This window comes from Lactuca sativa, chromosome 8 (genome assembly GCF_002870075.4).
Source record: "Lactuca sativa cultivar Salinas chromosome 8, Lsat_Salinas_v11, whole genome shotgun sequence".
NCBI lineage: Eukaryota > Viridiplantae > Streptophyta > Magnoliopsida > Asterales > Asteraceae > Lactuca > Lactuca sativa.
The window spans coordinates 8,411,527-8,439,051 of record NC_056630.2 but is presented as its reverse complement, the minus strand read 5'-3'; the positions used below and the strand labels follow the sequence as shown (position 1 = coordinate 8,439,051).

General features: G+C 35.0%; 2 protein-coding genes and 1 long non-coding RNA gene across 4 annotated transcripts; 1 reads left to right on the top strand and 2 right to left on the bottom strand.

Annotated features, from left to right (window-relative positions):
* The first annotated feature begins 3,964 nt into the window (after positions 1-3,964).
* Positions 3,965-7,641, top strand: LOC128128024 (uncharacterized). The gene is made up of 3 exons (XR_008225585.1): positions 3,965-4,371; positions 4,574-4,645; positions 5,257-7,641. It is a non-coding gene; the product is annotated as an uncharacterized LOC128128024 (long non-coding RNA).
* An 8,580-nt stretch (positions 7,642-16,221) lies between these two features.
* Positions 16,222-17,337, bottom strand: LOC111876504 (probable membrane-associated kinase regulator 6). 2 transcript variants are annotated; one of them, XM_023873047.3, is made up of 3 exons: positions 16,825-17,337; positions 16,557-16,643; positions 16,222-16,447 (listed from the first exon to the last, which is right to left on the bottom strand). In XM_023873047.3, exons 1-3 carry the CDS (start codon positions 17,314-17,316, stop codon positions 16,367-16,369), a joined length of 660 nt encoding a protein of 219 aa, XP_023728815.1. In that variant the 5' UTR covers positions 17,317-17,337; the 3' UTR covers positions 16,222-16,366. The 2 variants fall into 2 exon arrangements, with proteins under 2 accessions (XP_023728815.1, XP_023728807.1); XM_023873039.3 differs by having other exon boundaries at positions 16,557-17,321.
* Positions 17,338-19,868: 2,531 nt separating this feature from the next.
* LOC111876496 (uncharacterized) lies at positions 19,869-22,081 on the bottom strand. Its single transcript, XM_023873025.3, has 4 exons — positions 21,640-22,081; positions 20,957-21,106; positions 20,762-20,827; positions 19,869-20,625 (listed from the first exon to the last, which is right to left on the bottom strand). The coding sequence occupies exons 1-4, from the start codon at positions 21,793-21,795 to the stop codon at positions 19,957-19,959; spliced, it is 1,041 nt and encodes a 346-aa protein (XP_023728793.1). The 5' UTR covers positions 21,796-22,081; the 3' UTR covers positions 19,869-19,956.
* Between the last annotated feature and the right edge of the window lie 5,444 nt (positions 22,082-27,525).

Here is a 27,525-nt window from a genome sequence, read left to right as displayed (position 1 = left end):
GAACATCGTCATTGACCTAAACGGAAACGAATTCCACGAAGAGCTATTACCCATAGAGTTAAACGGTTTCGACATCGTTTTGGGTATGGATTGGCTTAGCGCCAACGATGCTGAGATTCAATGCCGAAAGAAGATAGTAAAGGTAAACCCACCCGGAAAAGAATCATTTATGGTGTATGGGGACAAACACAGAGTGAATTCTGGAATCATCTCCCTGATGAAAGCCAGGAAATGTTTGTCCAAAGGATGTGCATCATACTTGGCATTCGTAATCGATGCCAAGAAGGAGAAGAAAGAGGTGCAGAATATATCGGTTGTGTATGATTATCCGGAAGTTTTTCCCGAAGATCTTCCCGGATTACCACCTGATAGGCAAGTGGAGTTTCGTATAGACTTGTTACCAGGAACAACACCGATAGCAAAGGCACCTTACCGATTAGCACCGACGGAGATGAAGGAGCTCATGACGCAACTTCAGGAGCTGTTGGACAACGGTTTTATTCGACCTAGTTCATCACCCTGGGGAGCTCTGGTGTTATTCGTGAAGAAGAAAGACGGAAGTATGAGAATGTGTATAGACTACCGAGAGCTGAATAAGGCAACGGTGAAGAACAAGTATCCATTGCCGAGGATTGATGACCTATTCGATCAGCTGCAAGGTTCGAGCTACTTCTCAAAGATCGATCTTAGGTCAGGATATCATCATCTAAAGGTGAGAAAGCAGGATATTGAGAAGACTGCATTCAGAACGAGATATGGACACTACGAGTTCTTGGTTATGTCATTCGGGCTAACCAATGCTCCCGCAGCATTCATGGATTTGATGAATAGGGTTTGTAAACCATTCCTCGATAAATCCGTGATAGTGTTCATCGACGACATTCTCATCTACTCAAAAAGCCAAGAGGAGCATGGAAAGCATCTACGGGAAGTATTAGAAGTGTTGAAGAAGGAGAAGCTTTTTGCAAAGTTCTCCAAATGCGACTTTTGGATACGGGAAGTCCAATTCTTGGGTCATGTTGTTAACCAGGAGGGAATAATGGTTGACCCCGCAAAGATCGAGGCTGTGATGAAGTGGGAACGTCCGAAAAGTCCCACGGAAATTCGAAGCTTTCTAGGATTAGCCGGATATTATTGACGATTTATCCAAGGCTTTTCTTCGATAGCTGCTCCATTAACAGCTTTGACTCATAAAGGAGCTACATATACGTGGAGTGAGAAACACGATGAGGCATTCGAGAAACTAAAGAAGAAGTTATGTGAAGCACCGATACTTTCTCTACCCGATGGAGTCGAAGATTTCGCGGTTTATAGTGATGCTTCTGGAGTCGGGTTGGGTTGTGTTCTGACCCAAAGAGAAAAGGTGATAGCATACGCATCTCGACAATTGAAAGAGCACGAAAAGAATTACCCCACTCATGATCTGGAGTTGGCAGCGGTAGTATTTGCCTTAAAGATATGGAGGCATTACCTCAACGGCACGAAGTGCAAGCTCTTCACTGATCATAAGAGTCTCCAGTACCTCTTTAATCAGAAGGAGTTGAACATGAGGCAACGACGTTGGCTAGAACTTCTCAAGGACTATGACTGTGAGATACTTTACCACCCAGGTAAAGCAAATATTGTTGCTAATGCTCTCAGTCGGAAAGTCAATCTTGAAAGGAAAAGGCCAAGAGCGTTAAGAATTGAAGTCGTCTCGACGATTGTGGAAAGCATCAGGAAAGCTCAAGAAGAAGCTTTAGAGAAAAATGACCGAAAGGAAGAACGTTTGGGAAGAACGTTAGTGTTCGGTACAAACAGTCGTGGACTGAAGGTATTCCAAGATCGAATTTGGGTACCTAAGACGGGAGGAATAAGAGATCTTCTAATGGAAGAAGCACACAAGACCATGTACTCGATTCATCCCGGTAGCACTAAAATGTATAGGGACCTAAAACCCTACTACTGGTGGCCGACGATGAAGCTCGATGTTGCGAAGTACGTGGCCGAGTGCGTAACATGTGCGAGGGTTAAGGCACAACATCAGAAACCGTATGGGAGTTTAGAACCCTTACCTGTACCCATGGGTAAATGGGAAGACATCACCATGGATTTTGTGACTAAACTGCCCAGGACGAAGAACGGTCACGACATGATTTGGGTAGTCGTGGATCGTTTCACCAAGAGTGCACACTTCATAGCAGCCAACGAGAAGTGGTCTATGGATAAGCTCGCAAATGCTTACGTGAAGGAAATTGTAAGACTTCACGGTGTCCCTCTTACGATTGTATCAGATCGTGATAGTCGTTTCACGTCAAGGTTTTGGAGGAGTCTACAAGAGGAGTTAGGTACAAAGTTGTGTTTGAGTACTGCTTACCATCCGCAAACTGATGGTCAGAGCGAAAGAACGATTCAGACGCTGGAAGATATGTTGAGAGCATGTACCCTCGAATTCCAAGGGAATTGGGACGAGCACTTACCTCTGGTAGAATTTTCCTACAACAATAGTTTTCACTCGAGCATCAAGATGGCTCCTTATCAAGCCTTGTATGGGCAGAAGTGTCGTACGCCGTCTTGTTGGCTTGAAGCCGGAGAGAAGCAGTTTATGGGCCCCGAGATAGTCCATGAGACTGCTGAGAAGTTGAAGGTGATTAGGGAAAGGATGTTAGCAGCCCAGGATCATCAGAAGAGCTATGCTGACAAGAAAAGACGACCGATAACTTTCGAAGTTGGGGATTCCGTTTTGCTTAAAGTCTCACCGTGGAAGGGACTTATACGATTTGGGAAACGAGGAAAGTTGAGTCCAAGGTTTATTGGACCGTTCAAAGTTCTTCAGAAGATAGGGAACCAAGCTTACAAGCTGGAATTGCCCGAAGAACTCAATGGTATTCATAACACCTTCCATGTGTGTTATTTGAGGAAATTCACGGGAGATGTTCCCGACATAATTCCAATCTCAGAGTTAAGGATGGATGAAAATAAAAGGTTGATCGAAGAGCCTGAGGCAATTGTTGATCGTAAGACTAAGAAGTTACGACGCAAGATGGTCGACTTGGTGCTAGTCCGATGGAAACATTCGAATGGGCCGAATCTCACTTGGGAAACAGAGGATGACATGATGAGTCGCTATCCACATCTGTTTGCTGATGCATGATTCCGGGACGGAATCATCCTAAGGGGGAGAGAATTATAACGCCCGGGTTTCAGGGCTAAGCATTTTTGTCAATGTAATAGTCTAGGTCAACTCTTGTAACTCTTTTTGAAATAATAAAGATGAAATATTTGAGTATTATGTGAATTATATGTGTTTATTATTTAATTATAAATGTATAATTAATAAAGAATAAAAATGAGCGTCAAAATTAAAGTGTGAGATAATCCCGATATCTCTACATAAAGTTGTAGAATATGTCTCAAGGTTTCCGTGCATATAAGGAACGCCGAAATCCGAGTTATAACGAAGAAGTTATGACCCGTCGAAGTTTCACGACAGAACCGGCACGATACCGGGAAGCGTGAATAGTGAATTTATGATAGAGCGAGATTTAGCCTTAGTGATCTAAACGATAGTCGTAGAATATGTTAAACTAAGAACATCGATAAAAAGAACGCCCAAATCTGACTTCGTATGAGGAAGTTATGATTTTTCTAAGATTTAGCATAGCAGTGCACAGCCCGAAATCTGAATTTTAGATCGGTCGATTTTTAGCCGACGGGATCTAAATGAAAGTTGTAGTACTCGTAAATACCAACGCGTGGATATAAAGAACGTTGATAATAGAGCTCGTATGCGAAAGATATGGACGAAGCTTAGTCCCTACTTTTCGAGCGCGGCGAATTCGATACAGTTTTGTAAATCCGAGATAGAATGAGAATTAGCTAACGAGGTCTAAATGAAAGTTGAAGATCTCATTAATAGGAACTCAACGGTAAAAAGACAGACAAAAACGGAGCTCGTATGCGAAAGTTATGGACGAAGCTTAGTCTCTACTTTTCGAGCGCGGCGAATTCGATACAGTTTTGTAAATCCGAGATAGAATGAGAATTAGCCAACGAGGTCTAAATGAAAGTTGAAGATCTCATTAATAGGAACTCAACGGTAAAAAGACAGACAAAAACGGAGCTCGTATGCAAAAGTTACGGACGAAGCTTAGAGACTACTTTACTATAAAACTCCTATAAATACAAGGGTGAACTCCTCATATTTTCTTCACACCATAAGCCTCTCTTTCTCTCTCTAACTTCTCTCTAGCCTCCCTAAGCCCCTCCCAAGTCTAGGGAACCTCCCTATCACGAGAAGAAAGCCCCGGAGCGCCCGACGGCTCCGAGAAGAAAAGCTTTCGGCTCGGAAACGCTGCTCCAGCGAAGCCCGGTTTTTAATAAAAACCCATTGTAAGTGAGTTACGCCTATACTATATTTAATATAGCTCTTATTTAATTATAGTAACATTATTAGGACCTTAAAATAATTATTTGGGCTATTATTATGAGTTATATTGAGTGTTATTTAACGCCTATATAATAGTAATAATAGCTAGACTATTAATTAGTCGCAATTAACGTTAAAACTAAACTCTAGTGGTATTAATACAAGGTTTTGGTCAAGGAAAAATTGTTTTAAGAAGTAACGAAGAGTTGTCCGAGTGCCGAGTCACCACCTTACCAGGTGAGTGCATAGTTACTTTCAACTTACACATAGATATGAAGTATTTTATATAAATTACGTGCTATGTGTGCATATTATCTGAATACTTGCTATCTATGCTAGATGAACGTTGTTATACATGTTTTCAATGATTTAAACTGTATATGTATTTTATATCTACGAAAATGTTGGGGTAAAACATGGGTAGATGCAATAGGTGATGTGTGATAAAATGATGAGAGGCCTCGATGTTGATGTTGTTGATTCTGTCATCTAGCGGAGTATGGATGACGACCACGGACTCTTCTAGACAATCCAGTGGAACACTAGCAGGCTCGCAACCTGTAGGTGTTTGTGAACGATATGTTCACCGGTGTACTCCATCCCCCACATGGTTGCCTTTAGGACATTTATTGCTGAGGAATCCCCTTAGCAGTAGTGTCCGTCCCGATGATGATCCTTAGGCTAGGTCCCTTATGATAGGTGTTTAGGGACGTAAAGTGAGGATAACGGGAACGGGTAATCGGGTTATTGTTGATCGATGAAATTAATAAACTTATTTATTGTGGGTTGAAAACCCTATGTGCTCACCAGGCTCCCAAGCCTGACCCACTCAGTTTTATGTATTACAGGTAGTGGCGCATGAGCATAGGTGTGATGTTTTGGACGAGGGATTACGGATATAGGCCTGTAGATATGAAATAATGTAGTAAGGCTTATATTGTATTGTTTATGCTTTTGATCTGTACGAACATGACATCCCGAGTCTTTTAATGAAATACATTTCTATGGAAATGCTTTTGATAAATCTTTATCATATTTTTGTTTTGGGACAAATTCCGCAACACTTTCATTTAAAATGTAACTCTGATTTTTAAACAAAGCATAAACAAACCGGTCTTTTCTGGCCGTGATTTTGGGGATGTCACAGAGGAGGGACTCGACGTGCCAAGTGAGGCTAGAAGGATTCAGAGGACCCGTGTGGACTCGTCGAGTCGCCCACGAGCACTCGACAAGTCTGGTCAAAGTTGACCGTTAACTAGATTTGACTTCGTTGACTATTAGGATTTAGTCAATGTTTTGACTTTTGAGCCATTGGAGGGGTAGAATGGTCTTTTACCCTTCTTAGAGAACTTAGAGAGGGATTAGCCTGGTCTTTGAAAGTCGTATTGATTAGAGTAATAATTTTATGTGATTAGGCGGAGGCTAGATCTGTATTTCCGAGTTCGAGGGTTACCGAGTTATCCGAGGTGAGTCTTCTCACTATACTTTACTTAGAGTGGTAGTTAGAGTTATGTGACAGAGTATGTTGTATGCTATTATATGATGTGACATCTATGTGATTATGTGCTATATGTGATTCAGAGTTACAGAGTTATGACCGAAGGGTCCACAGAGTTAGGACCAGAGTCCACAGAGTTATAGGACTGGAGGGTCCCACTGAGACACTTTGACCAGAGGGTCATACAGAGTTATAGCCTCGAGTGGCTAATACGTGTTGTACGTGGTATTTTGGGGAACTCACTAAGCATTTATGCTTACAATGTTTTGTGTTATGTGTTTCAGGTACCAGTGAGGATCGCGGGAAGGCGCCGACATGATCGGTACACACTATTGGATTTTTTATACATTCTGATCATGGGATGTGTTTTATGTATTTGATATGTGATACATTGAGATTTGAGAATATTTATGAATGAAAATTACATTTTTAAGAAGTGAAAAATTGTTTTGAAATTTACGTCATTACAATATTGACGATCCCTGCATTTCTATCTAGTTATGTTTGACTAAAAACATATCAAAATAAAATCCTTAATTCAAGCAAGAAGCCTGAGATATCACCTTTCCAATTTTAACCTTTTGCTTCAAGGCATAAATAGAGGGTTCTAATCATTTAATCCAACATTATCAACATTCGAAAGGGTCTAAACTCTATTCCTTTGAAGCCCAAGACCTTCACTTGATCAGATTACAGTCCGATGTCCCGAAATAAGAACATCGCCGAAACTAGGTGTTACCTTAATATTATGAGAAACCACAAAGACCATTTATGAATATTTATGTAAATTAATGTATAGTTTATGCCTTCCCCAATGAATAAAATATCTTTTGTTATAAAGGATGATGATTTTAAATTACAAATTGGAATTTGTTAATGCACTCAAGACACTGATAAAAAATATGTTGTTTCAGACCTCCAATGAATCATGATGAGGCGACTAATAAGGTTGTAAGGAGTGGTGTCAGCATTATCAAGCACTACTTGATAGTTTCATTTTATTTACTTCTTTTTATAGTTTATTCTAACATATTTCATCCATAATTTAGTTAATTTCCATGCATATTTTCCTTTTTGTTATTTTATGACCATTTCGGGTACTTTCTAGTTTCGTGAGCTTTATTGCAGATTTCATGGAGATTAGTGGAGCGGGAATGTTCGGGACATATGGAAAGCGATTGGAATAAGAGGACATCGAGGATTTTGGGCTTGACGGGTAGTGGAGATGATGCATGGAGCGAGCTTGATGATTATTTGAAGGCTTGGAGAGAAATAAACTTTAAATTTGCAAGATGCTGGAGAATATTCAAGCGTGCGTAGATTATTAATCGGGCGAGTTTACGAGCTATGGAGGATTTGGAGAAGCCAAATCGGGCTTAAAATGAAGAAAACTTGAAGAAAAATGGGCTAGGAGCTGATTGGACTCGAATTGGGCCAAATGGGCTAAGCTATGGAGGCCCAAACCTCAAAGAGGCCACATTCAGGAACCACCCATGCAATAGCATGCGGGTCACACACAGCACTGCAGGGGCAAATTCGGAGTTTCATTTGGAAGGCTATTTGAGGAAGGTTGGTGCCCATCTTTTGGAGACTCTTAGACACCCGATTTTGGAGCATTCTCTCTGGAGTTTTGAAGACTTTTGAAGGCCAAAAACACCTCAAGAACATCATCTTTTCACCTCTTGATTCTTGTTCAATGTTTGGTACAATCGTTTCTAACTTTGTTTTCTTAAGTTTAGCCATGCTTGGCTAAACTAAATTTGGCTAACTTTTGTTGAGTCCTTTGAACTTTTGTTGAATGTTAAAGACTCCATGAACTTGTTCTTGAATCTTTATGAGAATGTTTTGTGTTTTAACATCTTATCACTACTTGTATGTTTTTATTCATGAGTTTAAATGTATTTGTGGTGATTAGTTGGCTAATTTCTTGATTAAGTAAAGGATCCTCAAATTAGCAAGCAACAAATGATTTTTGTGTTGTTTTTGCTTCACACAATCATAAAAACATTTTCTCCAACATGGTAGTGAAAGCATTTGACTCCTCTTGGATTTGGTGACTTTTTGGTTCTTAATGCTAGTTGACTTTCACTAATCACATGCTCAATGGAGATTCTAACTTTGACTAAGGAAATTGTTATGAGCTTCTTTAACCATTTTAACAACTAAGAAAGGTCTAGGTAATTTCAAGCTTCTTGGATTACTATAGCCAAATTGAGGATTTAAAATAAGTATTGCACCATTGGATTCTAATGATATGTTCATCAAAAGTCAAATTGAGGAAACTTTAAGTCAACCATCTTTCCCTTATTGATTTTACATCAAAATCTTGTTTTTGTTAAATTGTCCAATTAAATCTTAGTTTAGTTTTAGTTTATTTTAAGTATTTCAAAAGACCAAAACCCCCATTGTTATTTTTATTGTTATTTAACAAGTATTTTTACAAAGAGATTTTCATAGAGTTATAAAATCGAACCAATCTCTGTGGATTCGATCCCTTTTTCACTATATACTATTTTAATGTGTAATATTTAGGGTTATTAATTTTGTTGGCCTCCACAACCACCACTACCTCAACTTCTTCCCCATTCCACATTGACGTCCAACCCTTATAAAGGAGAGAGACTTAGTAGCACGTTGCTGAAACAGACATTATTCAGTCAACGAGCTTAAGAGACGATGTGCCCTAGACATGCCGAGCGAGCTCCATGTCATTGATACCAAGCTCTTCACTTACCTAGTCCTTCTTTTCACTTACCCAATCCTCACAACCTAAATAAGGTAGAGACAATAGTAGTATGGGCAATATATATAACCACTAGTCAATTCTTTCGATATAAAAAATGAAGCATTAAACGACCAAAATGGTTAACATATTATTTAATATACAACATTGAATTTATATATATATATATATATATATATATATATATATATATATATATATATATATATATATATATATATAAAGCATAACATGGTTATGAATATAGCTTTTTTTATTACTCTTTTGCCTCAAATGTTTTATCTGTTGCCATTTTTTCCCTAAGCTTTTGTTTTTGACTTTTTTGGCTCAATTCTTTGGCTCCGCTTTAAACCATTCCCATTTCTTTTATTTTACATAAAGGGTCCTTAGGTTTTGTTGAATCTAACTTTTTTGGTCTATTTTTGTTTTTTTGATACATATTAAAGATTTTTGTGGTGTTTCCTCTAAGAGAATTGACTTATTTTACATAAATGGTCTTTAGGTTTTGTTGAATTTGACATTTTTGGTCCATTTTTGTTTTTTTTTTATATATCTTAAAGATTTTTTTTAGGGAAATGGCTTAATTTACATGAAAATGGCCCCTAGATTTTGTTGAACTTGACACTTTTGGTCCAATTTTTGTGTTAAAAAAAAAGGTTTTTGGCCAAGCTCAAATCACCTACTAGTTAAATTAAGGGAAAATGACTTGTAAGGGTAACAAAGTATTAGACTTGTACAAAAAATACTATTGAACTTTTTTTTGTACACACATCACCAATCAACTATAAGTTTTATACATATATGACCATTAAATTTCATATTTGTTCAAAAAATACCATTATATTACCTGTAATAATAGGTCATTAGCCACATAGCATGGCATGTGGTTGCTGACGTGTATTTTACTGTTTATTATATACATATTATACCATTAAACTATTTTTTGTACACATTGTACCATTAAACTTTTTTTTTTGTACACATTTTACCATTAAACTTTTTTTTTGTACACATTTTACCATTAATGTTATATAATTTATTGAAAAAAAATATCATTCAAAAAATACATATTATTACATAAAAGTAGGTTTCCCATCACCTGATGTGGATTTTACTGATTTTCTAAATTTTAGTAACCTTATCATTATAAGTCATTTTCCTATCAGTAAACAACGACATAATTTAAATGCACTTTTTTAATCATCAACCATAATCAAGAAGAGGGGGGGGGGGATTATAATAAGGTAACATGTACAAAATGTTTCATGAGTTTATAAATGTGCCTCAAACGTAGTTTCCTAAGAAAATGACTTATAAGAATATGTTTATTAGACATTAGCTAAAATAATGAACAATTGAGTATTCCTTCGCCGCTCCAGATAAAAGTCTCAAGTTCAAACCTTGTGGGTTTCAATTGATGTATGACCAACATAAATTCACAATGTAGTTGTAAAAGAAAATTCTTAGTATCATTGTAAAAAAACAAACCGTTTCCCCCAAACCTTACAAAATCAGGGAGTCACAATAGGTGATAGAAAACCTATTTTATGTAAAAATATGTATTTTTTGAAATGATATTTTTTGAATAAATTATATAAGATTAATGGTAAAATGTGTACAAAAAGTTTAATGGTAAAATGTACACAAAAAAAAGTTTAATGGTATAATGTGTACAAAAAATAGTTTAATGGTATAATGTATACATAATATATAATAAAATTCACGTCAGCAGCCACATGGCATGACACGTGGCATGTTACGTGGCTGGTTACCTACTATTACCGGTAACATAATGATATTTTTTGAACAAATATGAAGTTTAATGGTCATATGTGTACAAAAGCTATAGTTGATTGGTGGTATGTATACAAAAAAAGTTCAATGGTATTTTTTATACAAGTCTAATACTTCGTTACCCTTACAAGTCATTTTCCCGTTAAATTAAACTAGAATGAGAAAAATTGTTTTTAATGTAAATAGTAATATTCAATTTGAGATATTATATGTTATATATATATTTTTAATAAATAGTCAAATAGATATTTATTTAATATTGTGTTAGAAATATACACAAAAATATCATACGTTATTGTTGTATAAATGATAAGAAAAATCAAATATTTTTTATTTTTTCTTTCTATTTATTCATGTGAAAAATCAAATATTCATGTGAAATGATTACAAATATCATATTTTTTTTATAAAATTAATAATATTTTAAGATATTTGTCATTATTTTATTTAAATAAAAAATAAATAATAATAAAATATTTAATTTCTCAATAATGACCAAATATTTTGTGTTCACCGAGACTCCTACTCGTAAACGGGATCATTTTCGGAGTAAGGTAGTATATAAAGTCTAATTATTTTATTTGCATTAAAAAAAATTGATTTTTTTTCCGGGGATTTTAAATACACCCAAAAAGAATCAAAACCTCCTGCTTAATATCATGAATAGTAAATTTAATTAAAAAAATATTAAAAAATAATGACAGCGAATGAGATCAAGGGTGACAATGTTATTGTTTAGAATAAAATACAGAAATGGTCCTTGTGTTTTGTTTTGATATTCAGATTTGTTCCTTAAGCTTTATAAAATACAGAAATGGTCTTTATGTTTTGTTTTTATTTTCAGTTTTGTTCCCTATGCTTTATAAATATTACACTTTTAATCCTTGTTTCACATAAAAACATTAACTTATTCTTTCTTTTTTCTTTTTTATTTTCTTTTAACAATTTATTATTATTATTATTATTATTATTATTATTATTATATAACAATTTTATTTGTTCTTTATTTTAATAGAGTTTGTATAGATTTCATATAATTTTTTTTTTCAAATTATATATATATATATATATATATATATATATTTGTCAAAATATATAATTTTTTTTATTATTTCAAAATTTTCATTCGTTAACCTAAAAAAAAGTTTACGAGTTTATTTTTATATATTTGTTGGTATAATTCAAGGTGGTTAACATTTTATTTCGTTATTTTTTTAAATTACATGGTTTTTTATAAACTTTTCGGTTTAAATTCGAGTTTATTTACGTTTCGAACAATAAAAAATAACGATTACAAACAATTAAACGAACAATAAAAAATATAATATGATATTTTCTCACAACTATAACAAATAAAATTATCATTTTCAATTACTAATGTTTTGTCAAACACGGTCATATTTTAATTTTATTAATTATCAGGGACATCAACTACATGAATATTACAATTATTACGTTGTGCATTCGGTGGAATATATGCATTAAGTCGAGCATTATACAATATTTCCCATCCAGCGGCACGTTCTGATTTGTAGTGACGCCAAAGTGACAAAACTGTAGGCATTGGATGTGATTATTGTAAATCAACTTTTACGTAATGACCATTATAAACACAGGCGATAACAATAGATATATGATGTGAGATGTCTTGCGGGCCATGCCAAAGCGGAAAACATGTTGACGAACCTTGTTTGTCTAAAAAATAGACGATTACACCATACTTATTAGCAATGAGGAATCTAGTATCCGGCATAATCAACCAATATTCACTTTGTGCAGGACCCAATCCAGTGAAACTCAACGAGTGATGTACGTTGTTTATATCATCCTGAAAAATCATTGCATATCGTCCCCAATTTTCTAATAATTTGTTGTGTAATTCTGAGCGGATTTGACGCCAATAATTTTGACTATACCCAAGGGAGACAGCTATTGCCCGAAATCCACAATTTCCATCTCCTTCCACATCTTCAATGTTTGTAACGTATGGATGAAATTCATTTGGAATTTCACTCATTAGTGAATTTGAATAAAATGTTGAAGGTTGTTGAAACGAAAATGTATTGTGCGTCTCTAGTTCCTGATTTAAATCAAACTGATTAGACCCATTATAATCTGACATAGACGTTGCAAAACTATGTCTACGAGGATATTGAGTCGTTGGATCTTGAGTAGGAGGAACAGTAGGTCTTGTTTGTGTACTCAACCGCGGACGTCCACTTGGTATTTTTTTTTTGTGAGAATATTATGGCCAACTCATTTTCTTTTACTTAGTCTATCGTTTTTCAAACTATCGTACAATGAAAATGAAGTCTGGGACACATTCATTTATAGTAAAACTTTAGGCATGAAAAGGAATAGTATATAAATTATAGGGTAAGTTAAAGGACCATAAATGTAAATATAGCTATATTATTTTGATTTGATCGTAATGGTATTCGTCTAGACAACACTAAAATAAAGATAGGGTATTTATTGTAAATGTAGGGTATGTTAAAGGATTATAAATGTAAATATAGCTATATTATTTTGATTTGATCATAGTGGTATTCGTCTAGATAACACTAAAATAAAGATAAGGTATTTATTGTAAATGTAGGGTAAGTTAAAGGATTATAAATGTAAATATAGTTATATTATTTTGATTTGATCGTAGTGGTATTCGTTTAGACAACACTAAAATAAAGATAGGATATTTATTGTAAATGTAGGGTAAGTTAAAGGATTATAAATGTAAATATAGTTATATTATTTTGATTTGATCGTAGTGGTATTCGTCTAGACAACACTAAAATAAAGATAGGGTATTTATTGTAAATGTAGGGTAAGTTAAAGGATTATAAATATAAATATAGTTATATTATTTTGATTTGATCGTACTGGTATTCGTCTAGACAACACTAAAATAAAGATAGGGTATTTATTGTAAATGTAGGGTAAGTTAAAGGAATATAAATGTAAATATAGCTATTTTATTTTGATTTGATCGTAGTGGTATTCGTCTAGACAACACTAAAATAAAGATAGGGTATTTATTGTAAATATAGGGTAAGTTAAAGGATTATAAATGTAAATATAGCTATATTATTTTGATTTGATCGTAGTGGTATTCGTCTAGACAACACTAAAATAAAGATAGGGTATTTATTGTAAATGTAGGGTAAGTTAAAGGATTATAAATATAAATATAGTTATATTATTTTGATTTGATCGTAGTGGTATTCGTTTAGACAACACTAAAATAAAAATAAGGTATTTATTGTAAATGTAGGGTAAGTTAAAGAACTATAAATGTAAATATAGCTATATTATTTTGATTTGAGCGTATTCGTTTATACAACACTAAAATAAAGATAGGGTATTTATTGTAAATGTAGGATAAGTTAAAGGGTCATAAATTTAAATATAGTTATTAGTTTTGCCTAATACCAAATGGAAATGTGAGAGAGTTATTAATTTTAAAATAGAAAAGGATATAAACTGAAAATATTTACATTTGTGTGTATACCTGTATGAAAAAGTTAAAACATCAATATATTAATAATATATTAATTAGGATTGAAAGTAATTTTTTTAAAATATAGAAGGATATAAATTGAAAATATATTTAAACTATATGGGGTAAAAGTGTTACACCAAAAATGCGGTAATCCCTTGTGAAGTAAATTAAAAAATATAAAAAATATATTAAAGTCATAAAGTCTTGTAAATTGGGGTTTCAAAAATATGATAGTGGTTTTGACTTTAATTAGTCACGTGGTTTTGACCCTTTTTTGAGTGTGTTTAACAACACCCTTTTTTTTCTCTCATCGGAGTCATCGGTTTTTTCAGAAATGGCACCCTTTTATGATACTTTATCCAATCCAACTTTTATTTTTGTAATTCATTTTCTGTTTCCGTACTTTACTTTACCTTGTGAAATTTACGATGAAATGCAATTTTTCCTACACCAGAAATTTGTTCTTTGAATTTCGAATTTCAATCACCGGATGGTATGTTGTTTTTTTCAATTTACAAGAAACAGTATTTGTGGTTGTTTGTTTGCTAAGCTTCGTATTATTGTTGGATATAATATACAAGATACGTTATTATTTTATTGGATAAATTATTATTTATCAACTAAAAAAAGTAAATAAATTTGCTAATATTATTTATTAAATGAAACCAAATTCAATTAAAAATATTTAATAAAGTCGAGTAGTTAATTAGTATGATTAATCACATGTGTTGGATTATTTGGAAGGTTAAAATATTTTGTAACTTTTGAAACACCAACTTTTCCTTCTATATAAAAAGTTATTTTAAGGGATGTTTGGCTTATCTTTTTGGGAGCCAAAAGTCCTTTTGGCAAAAGTTATAAAAAGACAGCATTTTCTGACCTTTTCAAAAAGTCAGTTTTTCTTATATAAAAAAATCAAAAAGTAACTTTTAAAATGGTTTTACCAAACATCTTTTGTATTCTATCTTTTTCAAAAAGAACTTTTGGCCCTCAAAAGATAAGCTAAACATGCCCTAAAAGATCTTTTGTATTACCTAAACATCTTTTAGCAATTTTTTAACTTTTTGGAAAAGTTAAAAGACAAAAGATGTTTTAAAAACAATCCCAAACACCCCTAAATAGTGTGAAAGGGTTTTGTCATTGATAAAAACCTATATGACATTTTTACCATATCCTAAATTTTTTTTCCATTAGTAAGTAGTTGTAGTTATGACAAATCCCAATATAATGTTTTTTTTTTATTTCTTGATTATCATTGCAAATTTGCAACTTTTTTTTTTCGTTTTAATATAATATCACTATATATATCATTGGCAAAAAAAACACCTTATTCAAACGTGAAGTGCACCAAAAATTGTAAATACTTATGTGGTGTTTATGTAACGCCCTTTTACCATTGACAAAACATCACCATACTCTTTAGAGTGCTCAATGTGGGCAACGCCCACTCCCATTATGATGATGTGGACGCTAGAAAACGTCAGGATAACGCCGTAAACACCACCTCCGACTCTCGTTATGGTATATGGCGTTGCCCAGACATGTTAACGACAACAAAGGGCAACATCAGTTTCTTCTTTCTTCCTTCCTCTGTGTTTCTTCTTGTTTGACCTCACAACTGCGTTGAATTCTTGGAAAACTACCCCAAAAAAATGAGATGGAAAGAAGAAAAGAGAAGATGATGATGTGGCATGGGTATAAGTGTGACTAATACCCAACCATCTTAGCCTTAGACCAAACAGTGTGAGAGCTACAAACCCCGGCGGCATCCGACAGGCTAAGAGTGTCGGCGGCAAACACCGGACCGTTGTGGCTGCATTGTTGGGCGGCAATTCTCATCGGCAAATGTTTGCAATCTCCTTCCTTCCCAAGCCACTCTCTCTTCTCCCCATCGTTCTCGGAAAATAAGTTACCCAAAAGTTAAAACAACTTGAATACATTATGGAACCCGATGGTGAATTTTTTGGTTGCAGTTAAACCTAAGCAAGAAATTCACATATTTTATTTTGGTAAAATCAACACCAAGATTTTTCTAGTCTAATTTCTATTTTTTTTCTTATTTATATATTTTGGTTTTTTGTTGGCCTCTTGATTTTGTATTTTCTCAAGGATGTACATGTTTTAATTCGATCTAGTTCAAAACAAGAACCACCCCAGATTTCTTTATTATTCAATTTTATTACAAAGTTAGGATTAGGATCAATATTGATTTTTCTTTAAAACAAGTAACAATGGAGTTATGGAGGTCGAACTTCTTTGATTGACCAAACCAAAGACAATTTGAAAACCAGGCATATCCAATAAATGTTTTTACTTTTAAGACATGCATTTTATATAAAATATCATTTCTCAAACCATAACTGATAATTTGGACGACCGGTAGTTACAGTTTTTTACTCTAAATACTAGTAATACTTTACACGTCTAAAACCAACCATAAAATCTCAGACGGTAATTTTCTACATGTGCTACCATCTTCGCTTCTTCTTTCTCTTCATTTATAGCCTGAAAATTTACCAATTTTGTGTATGTTTCATTTTCTGATTTGTGAATATATAGCAAACTAAATTAATTAAAAAAAAAAAAAAAACACATGAGATCGACTTATTCTAACCAATAGTTTTCTTGCAGTGAAGAACCGCTTCGTAAATTGAACTCTCGGAATCGCATGATCTTCTCCAATTGTCTGCTTCACTTGTGCCTTCAAACGTCAAGATTTTAGCGGAATCGGAATCGCATGATCTTAGCCAATTATTAGAAGAATACGTTTCGGTTTCCCTGGGAGACGAGATGCCGATTCCGGTGCTTGGTCCGGAACCGGAACCTGAACCGGAATCGGCATCGGCCCTTCCCCTTCTCATTCTGAGCCAAAGCAGCCTTACCAAATTCAAGTACTTCCTAACGACACTTTTCGGCAGTCTTCGGTACCTTCTAGAGAGCAAAGACCGACTTCTGCCATGGGTGGCGGAAGACACGGGTGAAACCGGAGTGGAGCTGGAAACGGAATCATAGATTCCCATTCCGATATCCAACGGCTTTAAAAAAAGTGGAACGAGGATTCCATTAGAGATGAGCTCATCGGCATGAACACAATTAGGTTGCAATGTCGGGAGATCAAAGTCGAAATCTTGATGAAAAACAAGAAATCTTTTAGAAGCGGAAAGCTTCGGGTCCATTTCAATGAAGTTGGAATCATCATCAAAGGAGGCTCTAAAAGAAGTCTCAAAAGATGGCTTTAAGTTGACTAACCAACTGTACGAAAAGCTCTCAATCGATAGTGATTCTGAAGCTTCCATGGAAGGATATGATGAAATTATGAATGATGAATAATGATTCAGGATATGTTTATCAAATTCCTTGTGGTGTGTAGACATAGGTATGTATATATAGAGAGAAACAAAACATACATGTGCATGTAAAGACATCATTATTGTGGTCCTTCACACTATATAGATAACATATAGTATATATAATTATCGAAATGTGAACCCCACATGATGTCATTGATATTGCATTTGCATGGTATATTATATTTAATTTTATATTAAATAAGAAAAGTGGTATTATTAAACAGTAAGATTGAATTGATGAAAACCAGTTTATTGGGCCCGAGGGGGTGGTTGCCCCTATAATAATTGTATTAACAGGTCTCCTAATAAAAAACAAATATCACAAGTAAAAGTGTCTTAAGGGGACAACTAAACAAATATCGCGTCAAACAGTCATACTTGTCACATGAACTTGTTTAATACAAAGAAACATGCATGCTCGGATTAAAATAAAATGGTCTGCAAGCAAACCTGAAAATCTTCAATTAAATATTAAAGTAATTGTAATATATAATTATGTATATATAGGTTTGTTGAAATTTTAAAGAAGTAAATATGGTTAATATATATTCTCTTGGACTAGAAATTTCAGGGATTTACATCCACCAACAGTGTGAGTGGTTACAACTTTAGAATGGAAGAAGATTGTAATGTTGTTGTTTTTGTTGATGTTTGTAATTACGAATTAATATTTCCCAAAAGAAAACAAAAGGAGTAGACATTGGTCCCCGAAGGTTGTCGGGTAAAGAAATGGACATGAGACAATGTAACCATAACCAGAAAGAAACTTTGAAACCGACCGATGGTCCCCGTTTGATATCCTTTCTTTCCGGACAAAAAAGGACTTGTAAGGATACGCAGACATTCATACCTAATATCTAATATCTTGTGCTATGGGTCTAGTAAGAGGCTAGAAGTTGAGTAACTCAGTCAGATTCAAACTGTTTGATATCACACTTAAAAGTCTCTGACTCGGTCCATGCTCCTTTGAAATGCATCTTATCGGGTCGGATTCAAGGTTGAGTCTTAGGAACTGTTTGTTTGGCCTCTTGATGATCTCATAAAGAGGCTGGCTCTAGATCGTTCAGATTCAGAGCGTTTGGTTGGAGCTTTTTCAACCTCTTAATCGGCGAGACACAAGTGAAAGTGGTTTTGATCGGTCAGATGTGTTGACAAGTCTGGATGAAAAAAATTTCATCTAATACCCTTAACCCTAAAGAAAAGAAACATCTGCCTCTTTTTTCTTTCCCTCTCTTCTCCAATCGACATCGTTCTTTGTTTCTCGGTGATTCTCACATTGCCATCGGACTTGCAGCAACGACAATCCAGCTTTGTCTCCCCTTCGCTGATAAATTCCCCCTCTATCTCGTTCGTTGTGTTCATGTCTTTGGCCGATCGATTTCTGTGCAATCTTTTTTCAAACCCTAAATATCTGAAATCGATTTTTTTAAGCATGTTTTTGGTCGACTTGAAGCTTATGTTTGATCTGTTCTTGTTGAGTTTTCTTCTTCCTTGCTGAAACTTGTGTGAAATCGATTTTATGAGTTTTTGTTGTTGTATGTTATGATATTTGTAGTTGAGTTATCTTGTATTTGTGTGAACTTCGAAATCTGCTATGCTCTTGCTCAATTTTTGTTGCTCTATTGTTGTTGGGTTTTGTTGCTATGAATAAAAAGTTCAAAATTGGTTAAACTTGTTCAAAATTGCTTGTTGAAACCTGTTCTTGGTGGATTTTGAATACTAAACATGGCACAAATGGTACAAAAAAAGTCTAGGATCAATTGGAAACAGATAGAAGGTGTGGAAAAGACATTTCTTAAAGCTTGATATTCAATAAATGACAACTTACGGACATGAAGGGAGTAGTTCCAAAGCGAACTAATGGAAGAATGCAGCTGAAAAGTTGAAAACAAAATACAATTTGGATGTTGTATGCTGATTGTGAATCAATTACTTTAAAGTTGTATGCTAAGGATTATGTTTAGTTTGGATGTTGTATGAATTTTAATTTGAATTTTGTTTGATGTTTAATTTGGATTTTGTATGACGTTTTGTAATTTATTTATAATTATTTACAAATTCGGTATCAGCATAGTCGTTCACATGTCCAATCAAAAAGCAACAAATAATTCAAAAGGTCACATGTCCAATCAAAAAGCAACAGATAATTCAGAGGGTTAAAATGGTCATTTTCATCATTAAAAAACAGACATTCAAATACCAGTCCACACATCAATTTATCATTCATTTACATCATCTATGAATACTCTAGGTGCAACCAAACATTCCCCTTACTCTGGACTCAATCAAGTGTGACTCACCAACTATCAAACAAACATTTATAAAATCATCCTACATGGCTCTTTCTTATCCTACTCATTGTTGATGTTATATGAGTAAAATGGCTTAATACGTATCATCAGGATAAGGTCTCACCATTTTATCCTTAGATTCAAAAAAAAAAAAAAAAAAAAAGTAACGTCACAATATTTATCAGTTTTAATTGGCTTAACCCATTAAGTTATTCGATCCACGTTAAATAAAAAAGAAACAACCATGTATATAGATATTGAGATTAAGTGTTTAATTCATTAAGCTATGTGAATTACTGGATTTATAATAATAAATAAAAGAAAAGGGTATGCTTATACAAATGGTGAAAATGAATAATAGCAAGAGCATCACCTATCTCATAAGATCTACAAATACAAAGGCATTCCAAAGGCTATGTAACAACATAGAGGGTAACAAGTTTCTAGAACGAGTATAAACAGTACCCATAACAACCCCTAAAAACACAAGTGGGAGTATTCTCTGAATATTGAAATGAGCCAAAGCAAAAGCTAACGAACTCACTAAAATCGCACACCAAACAGGCATGTACTTTGTTAATGAAGGTAAAAGAAACCCTCGAAACACAATCTCTTCCCATATAGGGGCACAAACGGAAACTACTATGGCATAAAGCGCCATAGCCATTGGATCACGCGCCACTATCGATTGTTCAACGTTTGAGATCGCGACAGGTGTCGGTGGAGGTAAAGGGAGTAGATTCAGGTTGACTTGTGAGAGACGGTTGACCAAAGGGAACATGAGGCAGCCTAGACCTACATCCAATTGCCATTTTCCTTTGAGGGAAAATCTGAACCAATCGGGTGAAAGAGGGTAGAATTTAGCAAGACAAAGTTTGAGGATTGCAATTCCGGAAATACCCTCGACTATGTCTGTTAAAAGACTGTATAAGGCTTGGCCTCTGTATGTTAGGGATTCTTTTCTGAAACCTGCTGTGTGGGCTATAAATGGTATTATCCATGATCCTACTAACCAAAATGAAGCAATCCAGAGGAGCATCACCTGCATTCTCAAATTTAATAATTAATTTAACAAAAACAAACTCTTCTTTTTGCATCTTAAAATGGGTTTTCATATAATTTATTTTTGTGGAATATTATGCTAGGGGTATAATGGTACTAAATGCAAAGAGCTGCACCTGTAAAATGGTCTTAGCTGTCCATGGCACTGTCCATGGTTCTGCAGTAAATACAGCATCTGAAGCCTGAAAATAACATTCAGACACATCAGGAAATAGTATTTCTCTCTACACTTTCACGTAATAAAGTGCATACAATAAATCACAATACTAAAACAAAAAGCTACTAAATACAAAAAAAAAAAAAATAACTACCTTTTTGAAGTTTAGCACCCAATCATGATTCACATTTGGTTGTTTTGTTTCTGGTTCTACCATTTCTCCTGGAATCATATCTTCTGAAGTCTCAGAAGCAGAATATTCTGAAGATGATTCGTCATTCTTAAAGCATGAAAATCTCCAATTCTACAAATCAACATCAAATTCAATCAGGTTAGATAAACATCAAGCATTGTGTTGTGTTGTTTATTTAAAAAGGACAGAAAAAGGTAAGCATGATGAAATAGATTTAAATCATATAAACAGATTCATAATTCTGTATATGATTTAGTAGAACTAGAAACATCTACACCTGATACAGAAGAAATTATTTTCCTCAGTATCTAGTTTAATCGGAGTCTGTTGCATATAACATTTTACAGGGAGCTCACTACTAAAACCTGGCATTCGCATATCAAATCGATAAAATTCCATATGATCTATGTTAAATGGAAGATAAAAGAATCACATGCTTAATCTGTTATAACAGACCCAAACAACATAACTTCATAACTGTATAACTAACTACAAAATTGATTCAATCAAGCAATGGTGCAAATGTTACAAAGGTTTCATTCAGAAAAGTTCTAATGCCTTATATAATCTTTAAAGAACAAGTATATACGACTAAACACAAATTACATTCGGTTAATAAATAAAAAATGTAAGTTCGAGCTTACGTTTCTCGATGTATTTGAAGATGATAACTTTAACAAGCGAACAGTCCGGTTGAATGAGATATAGGGTTTAGAGAGTTTATTTTTAGCTCCGGCCGTAGAAGGAAGAGGTGAGCCACTAGAAAGCGCGTGACAACAAGGTAATGCAGTAACGGACATACTGAAGCGCGTGGAGACGTTGTTCCTCCGGACTGATTGAAATCCGGGTGAGTAGGTGGTTGCTGCTGCATTAGAGAGGCGCAAAAACCTAATTAGGTCGTTCGCACATACTGAAGAGAGAGAAAGGGGAAGACGGTAGATAGAAGGATGAATTTTGATGTGATTTCCAGGGTAGCGGAGGAGGAGGGAGCCAACGGCGGATTAAGAAGTCGGAGGAGGAAGCTCCGACGAAGGTCGCAAGTAGGAACCAAGAAAGTGGGGAAGGAAAAGGGAAATTTGTGTTATGACGTCGTATGTATAGAGAGAGCCGTGCCACGACAGCTTCGAATCTTTGGGATATTGAGCGAATTACATATATAGTCCCTTAACTATTTGTCAATGTTTTTTTGTTTTTTTTACTATGACTTATAAATTGTATATACTTTTGTCTGATGAGATCATGAGAAGGTGGAAAAATAAAGCCGTGTTAGAATTAGAATTGAAGGAGAGGAAGCGAACTCATCTAACAGCAAGTGGAAACTTGGAAATTGAGATGCGGAGTAGTATATGTTAATGTTAAATTGAAATTAGGATAGAGGATGTTTGAAATCCGATTTCACACTTAGGTTTCATTTGATAGTTTCTGTCTGGGAAAATGTTGTCTGATAAAATATTGTTTGGAAAAGTTTTCTGACTGGGAAAAAACAATGATGTTTGATTGTATATCTGATTGACTGTGTTGAATGATGAAAAAAAAGTAATAATTCAATAAAAAATAAATTTAAAAAAAGTTATTTAAAAAAAATAATAATCCAATAAATAATGAAAGATGCGAGGTTTGGTGTATAATTGTCTTTCCAGCCCATTCAGCCAAAAAGATATGATTTTGGGGCTTTCTGGGAAATACATATCTTACAGGGAAAGACCCCTTCTTTTGTGCAAATTAAACAATCTTTCCGATCCATTCAGCCAAAAAGATCTGTTTGAACCTGGAAAGATACGTATCAAACGGGGCCTAAATATTAAGGACTAGAAAAATTATTCTAAGATTTCTAAAACATGTTTAAAATATGATGAACAAGTATGAAATTCTTTGTTTGTTGTTAAAATCTAACAAACAGTTAAATAAATAGCAAAAGTGAAATAGAACCGAAGGAAATGATTATTTATAAGGAAGCGATCTCATGTAAGAAGAATTGGAAACTTGGAAATTGAGATGCAGAGTAGTATATGCTAATGTTGAATTGAAAATTTGAAATTAGGATAATAGAGTATGTTTGAAATCCGATTTCATACTAAATACTATGGACTATAAAAAACTATTCTATGATTTCTAAAACATGTTTAAAATATGATGAACAAGTATGAAATGCTTTGTTTTTTTGTTAAAATTTAACAAACAGTTAATAAATAGCAAAAGTGAAACAGATTACAATACACGAGCATAAAATATGTCATTTAGTTGAAAATAATGATATTAAATATTTCGGATTTTATTGGGTAGATGGAATTTTTGAAAATCTATAATGAAAATGAAGGGAAAAAATACAGGTTATTTATCATTGAAAATCTAAAATACACATTTTGGTACACATTTCGGATATTGTGGTCATTTAACTAAATGCTCAAAAGTTAGCTCATATTTATATAGTTCTTATAATCATGTGGTCATTTTTTTCGTTATCTCGAATATAAATATGCTAAAATATGTATCAATATACATCTAGCATGACGTTTATCCTTTGTAAATGACTATTACAACTTTTCCTAGTTAGGTGGTACATCCTTGAAATCTCAAGACCATCAAAGAGATGGAAATATCCCTCCTTCGTCTTGATATTCGTTTACCAAAAATGGTGACGTTAACCTTTTCTAGGTGGGAAAACTAATTCTTGAAAAAAAAAAAACCTTACATTCATGGATCTTAGGATCATAATAGTGTTATGGATGACCTATATGACTCTCTTGGGGATCTCCAAAACATCTAGGTCATGGAATGTAACATCCCACTTTCTAACCCAAAAAATTTCATTTTATTTTAGTAAATCTTTCCAATTATAACTTAATTACGGAGAAAACCGTTTATTCCAAATACATTTATAAAAATTTGAATAATATTAAAACGCAGAATCTTCATTGTTGCTGATGAATGTGTATAGTCACGTCTTCGCATTCTCATGATGACTGGTGATACTTGAAACAATAAACAACTAGGTAAGCACAACGCTTAGTGACTTTCCCCCTAAAATACCCCCTACGATAAACATACAAGCCTACATCGGGTCCACTCAGCAATCAGGCTGGAACACCCAGGGTTTGTTGCCCTACCGCCTCAACCCAACCGCTCTTCCCGAGCCTCCGTTCCTACGGCTTACAGCCGGTCCGCACCAGGTATCTTAGCCTACAACACAAAACATAACCACTGATATGTGCATATTTAGTCATATAATTCATGCATTATCTTAATATTTTATGTTGCATTTTTGTCAATTGTTGAACAAAAGGTGCTTAATTGGTTGAAAATTTATTGGGAAATCTCTAGAAAAGTCCTAAAATTTTGGGTCAATTTATAATCTAGTCCTAAATTAAATTTCATTAATGAAAAAAGACAGGAAACCAACTATTGTAATCACTTTTACCCCTTTTCAGCAGGTTATTGCTGGTGTGGAGTACTAATTGTATTGCTGAGCTGAGGTGGCATCTAAGGTGGCATCTCATTCCTTTACAAAGTAAAAAAACAGATTTTTTGGGGAATAGAATATGTGATCAAAATGAAACTGACAATATAAGTGCAATATTTTCTTATTCATTTGCATGCATGTGATATTATGAATGATGATCTCGAACCACAATCCATCATTAAATGTCAAAGAAGAAATGATTGGGCTAAATGGAAGGAGGCTATGCAAGTTGAGTTAAATTCTCTTAACAAGACAAAGTTTTTCGGGGACCATTATCCTCACACCTGGAATTGTAAAACCATTAGAGTATATATGGATCTTCCTACGAAAAAAAATGAAAAAGACAGAAATTATAAGATACAAGGTCAGGCTTGTTGCATCTTATGAATGTTGTTATAGCTTACTTGTATGAATCACTTGATAGTGATATCTATATTAAAATCCCTGAAGGATTTAAAATGTCTGAAGCATTAAGTGCAAAACCCAAAGAAATGTATTCTATAAAACTACAAAGATCTTTGTATGGGTTAAAGCAATCTTGGCGCATATGGTACAATCATTAAGCGATTATTTGACAAGTAAAGGTTATAAAAATAACATTATTTGTCCATGCGTATTTATTAAGAAAGCAACATCCAAATATGTGATCATTGTTGTCTATGTTGATAATCTAAATATTATTGGAACAAATTGTAACATCCCAAAAATACGAGTCAAAATTTTCATTTTTACAACAAGTACACGGCAAAACATTAGAAATAAAAGGTTCAACGGTGATATCATTTCACAAAAGGTACTGCATGTCTAGAAACATTTTTATAAAACATTAAAGTGTCAGAGTGCAATTTCCCAGGAGGATCTCATGATGCGGAAATCAAAGCATGTGTGTGATGTACCACTACCGCGCCGGCTCCTTCCCCTTCGAAGAAGAGGTACCTGAAACCAAAACTGAAACTGTAAGCACGAAGCTTAGTGAGTTCCCCCACTGTACCACATACCATATAACCACATAACATACATATATTGTCAGGCATATCTGGGTGCCCAACCTACCCCTTCGGTCATCTCGATCGGATTTTGCCTAGCATACCTGGGTGCTGGCCTCCCCTTCGGTCCTCTCGACCGGGTACTGCCTAGCATATCTGGGTGCTGGCCTCCCCTTCGGTCCTCTCGACCAGATACTAGGGACTACTTCTCCCCTCTACTACTACCACATAACACGTATCTCAATATCAGAATCTATCTAGCAGGACTGGGTATGACTACCCCTTCGACCCTATCGACCGGATATCTTGGGGACTATATCCCCCTACTGTCACTAGCACATAGCATCATATCATACTAGCACATAAACATAACACAGGTAGTAGTAATCCCTAGATGAATATCACAGAGACAATCATCTACATGCAACTCCTACTGGTGGGTCGGCATTGTGGTCGTAGACCCACCGCTACTGAAAGGTAACTCACCTCGAAAGTAACTGCTGAAGTATGCTTGCTAAGCGCCTGACTGCTGAATCAGAAATCTTCCGGCTATAAATCATAAACATAGGTTAGCCTCTCATTCACACCCTTAGGTCAGATGACTGACCCTCCCTTCGACCCAGGTCAACTCCTAAGTCAAGGTCAACTTCCAGTTGACTGGACTCGTCGAGTCATGGCAATGACTCGCCGAGTCCTTCTCCACTAACTCGGTCCCACTCTACAAGCCCCTTCTTCCCACTCACTGAATCGTCCTTAACTCACCACTCAGGATGATGGGACCGGCTCGCGATCCGACTCGCCGAGTCCATGAACAACTCGTCGAGTCCATGAACAACTCGTCGAGTCTGTGAACAACTCGCCGAGTTCATGCGAGCAGACTTCCCATTCGCTTCCAGATCCTTATCCGAACATCCTGCATGAGGATATGGGGTTTCTGGGACTATCAGAACATGTTAGATTGCTAATCCAACGTGCAAACACGAAGGGTTGGACTTCTGACACTTAAACCCTTCGTACACAATAACAGTTCATACAACTCGCCGAGTTTGAAGAACAACTCGTCGAGTACCAGGCAATCTTCATAGGACTCGCCGAGTTGTTCATCCAACTCGCCAAGTCTAAGGCCATATTCGTAGAACTCGCCGAGTTCCACCTTGCGACTCGCCGAGTCCCTTGACCCATTTCCCATATGAGCCAAATATGAGACATGCAACTCTTCAAAACCACAGATCTATGATCCTAGGGCATGCTTAACACGTAAAGTTGCAAACTTTACGTGCATGCATGGCCCTATAAGCTCACAAATGCAATTCCAAGCTCTTTAAGAGGTCATGCACTCCATGGGGTCCTCAATCACTTCAACCACAACAACTTTATACTTCTAACACGTCCATAAAGTCTAGATATGAAGTCCTTTCGGATTATTAAGCACAAACACATGGAGTTTGGTGTTTTAGGGCTTGAAAACCACCAAATTGGGACAAAATGGGATCTAATGAACTAAAGATCAAGGTAGAGACTTTACTACCTGAATGGAAGCTTCTCCCAAAGTAGATTTCGGATCTACTCCCTCTCTTGCACTCTTCAAACTCTTCTTTTCTCCTTCTAAGCTCCAATGTGCCCCAAAAATCCTTCACAAGGCAACAAATCACTCAAACTTACAAATGGAGGCTAGGGTTTCGACAAGGAACGCTCTGAGGATGATAGAGGCTGAGATGGGGCTATAAGGACATTTAAATAGGGTGCAAACCCTAAGGATTTGGGTCTCCTCCTGATTGGCCTACTCGCCGAGTAGATCACTTAAAACCCGCACCCATCTCGACATCTACTCGGCGAGTTAGGGCTACAACTCGCCGAGTAGCTCTTCCAAAAAAAGAACCTTTAATCAAAACAAATACGTACTAGGAACTAGGCGTTACACAAATACAGAAATCCTCGAAGTGATTGAACTTTTGAAGAAAGAATTTGAAATGAAAGACCTTGGAAAAAAAATATTGTCTTGGTTTACAAATTGAGCATATGTCTAACGGAATACTTGTTTATCAATCAAAATACACAGAAAGAGTCTTGAGACGTTTCAATAT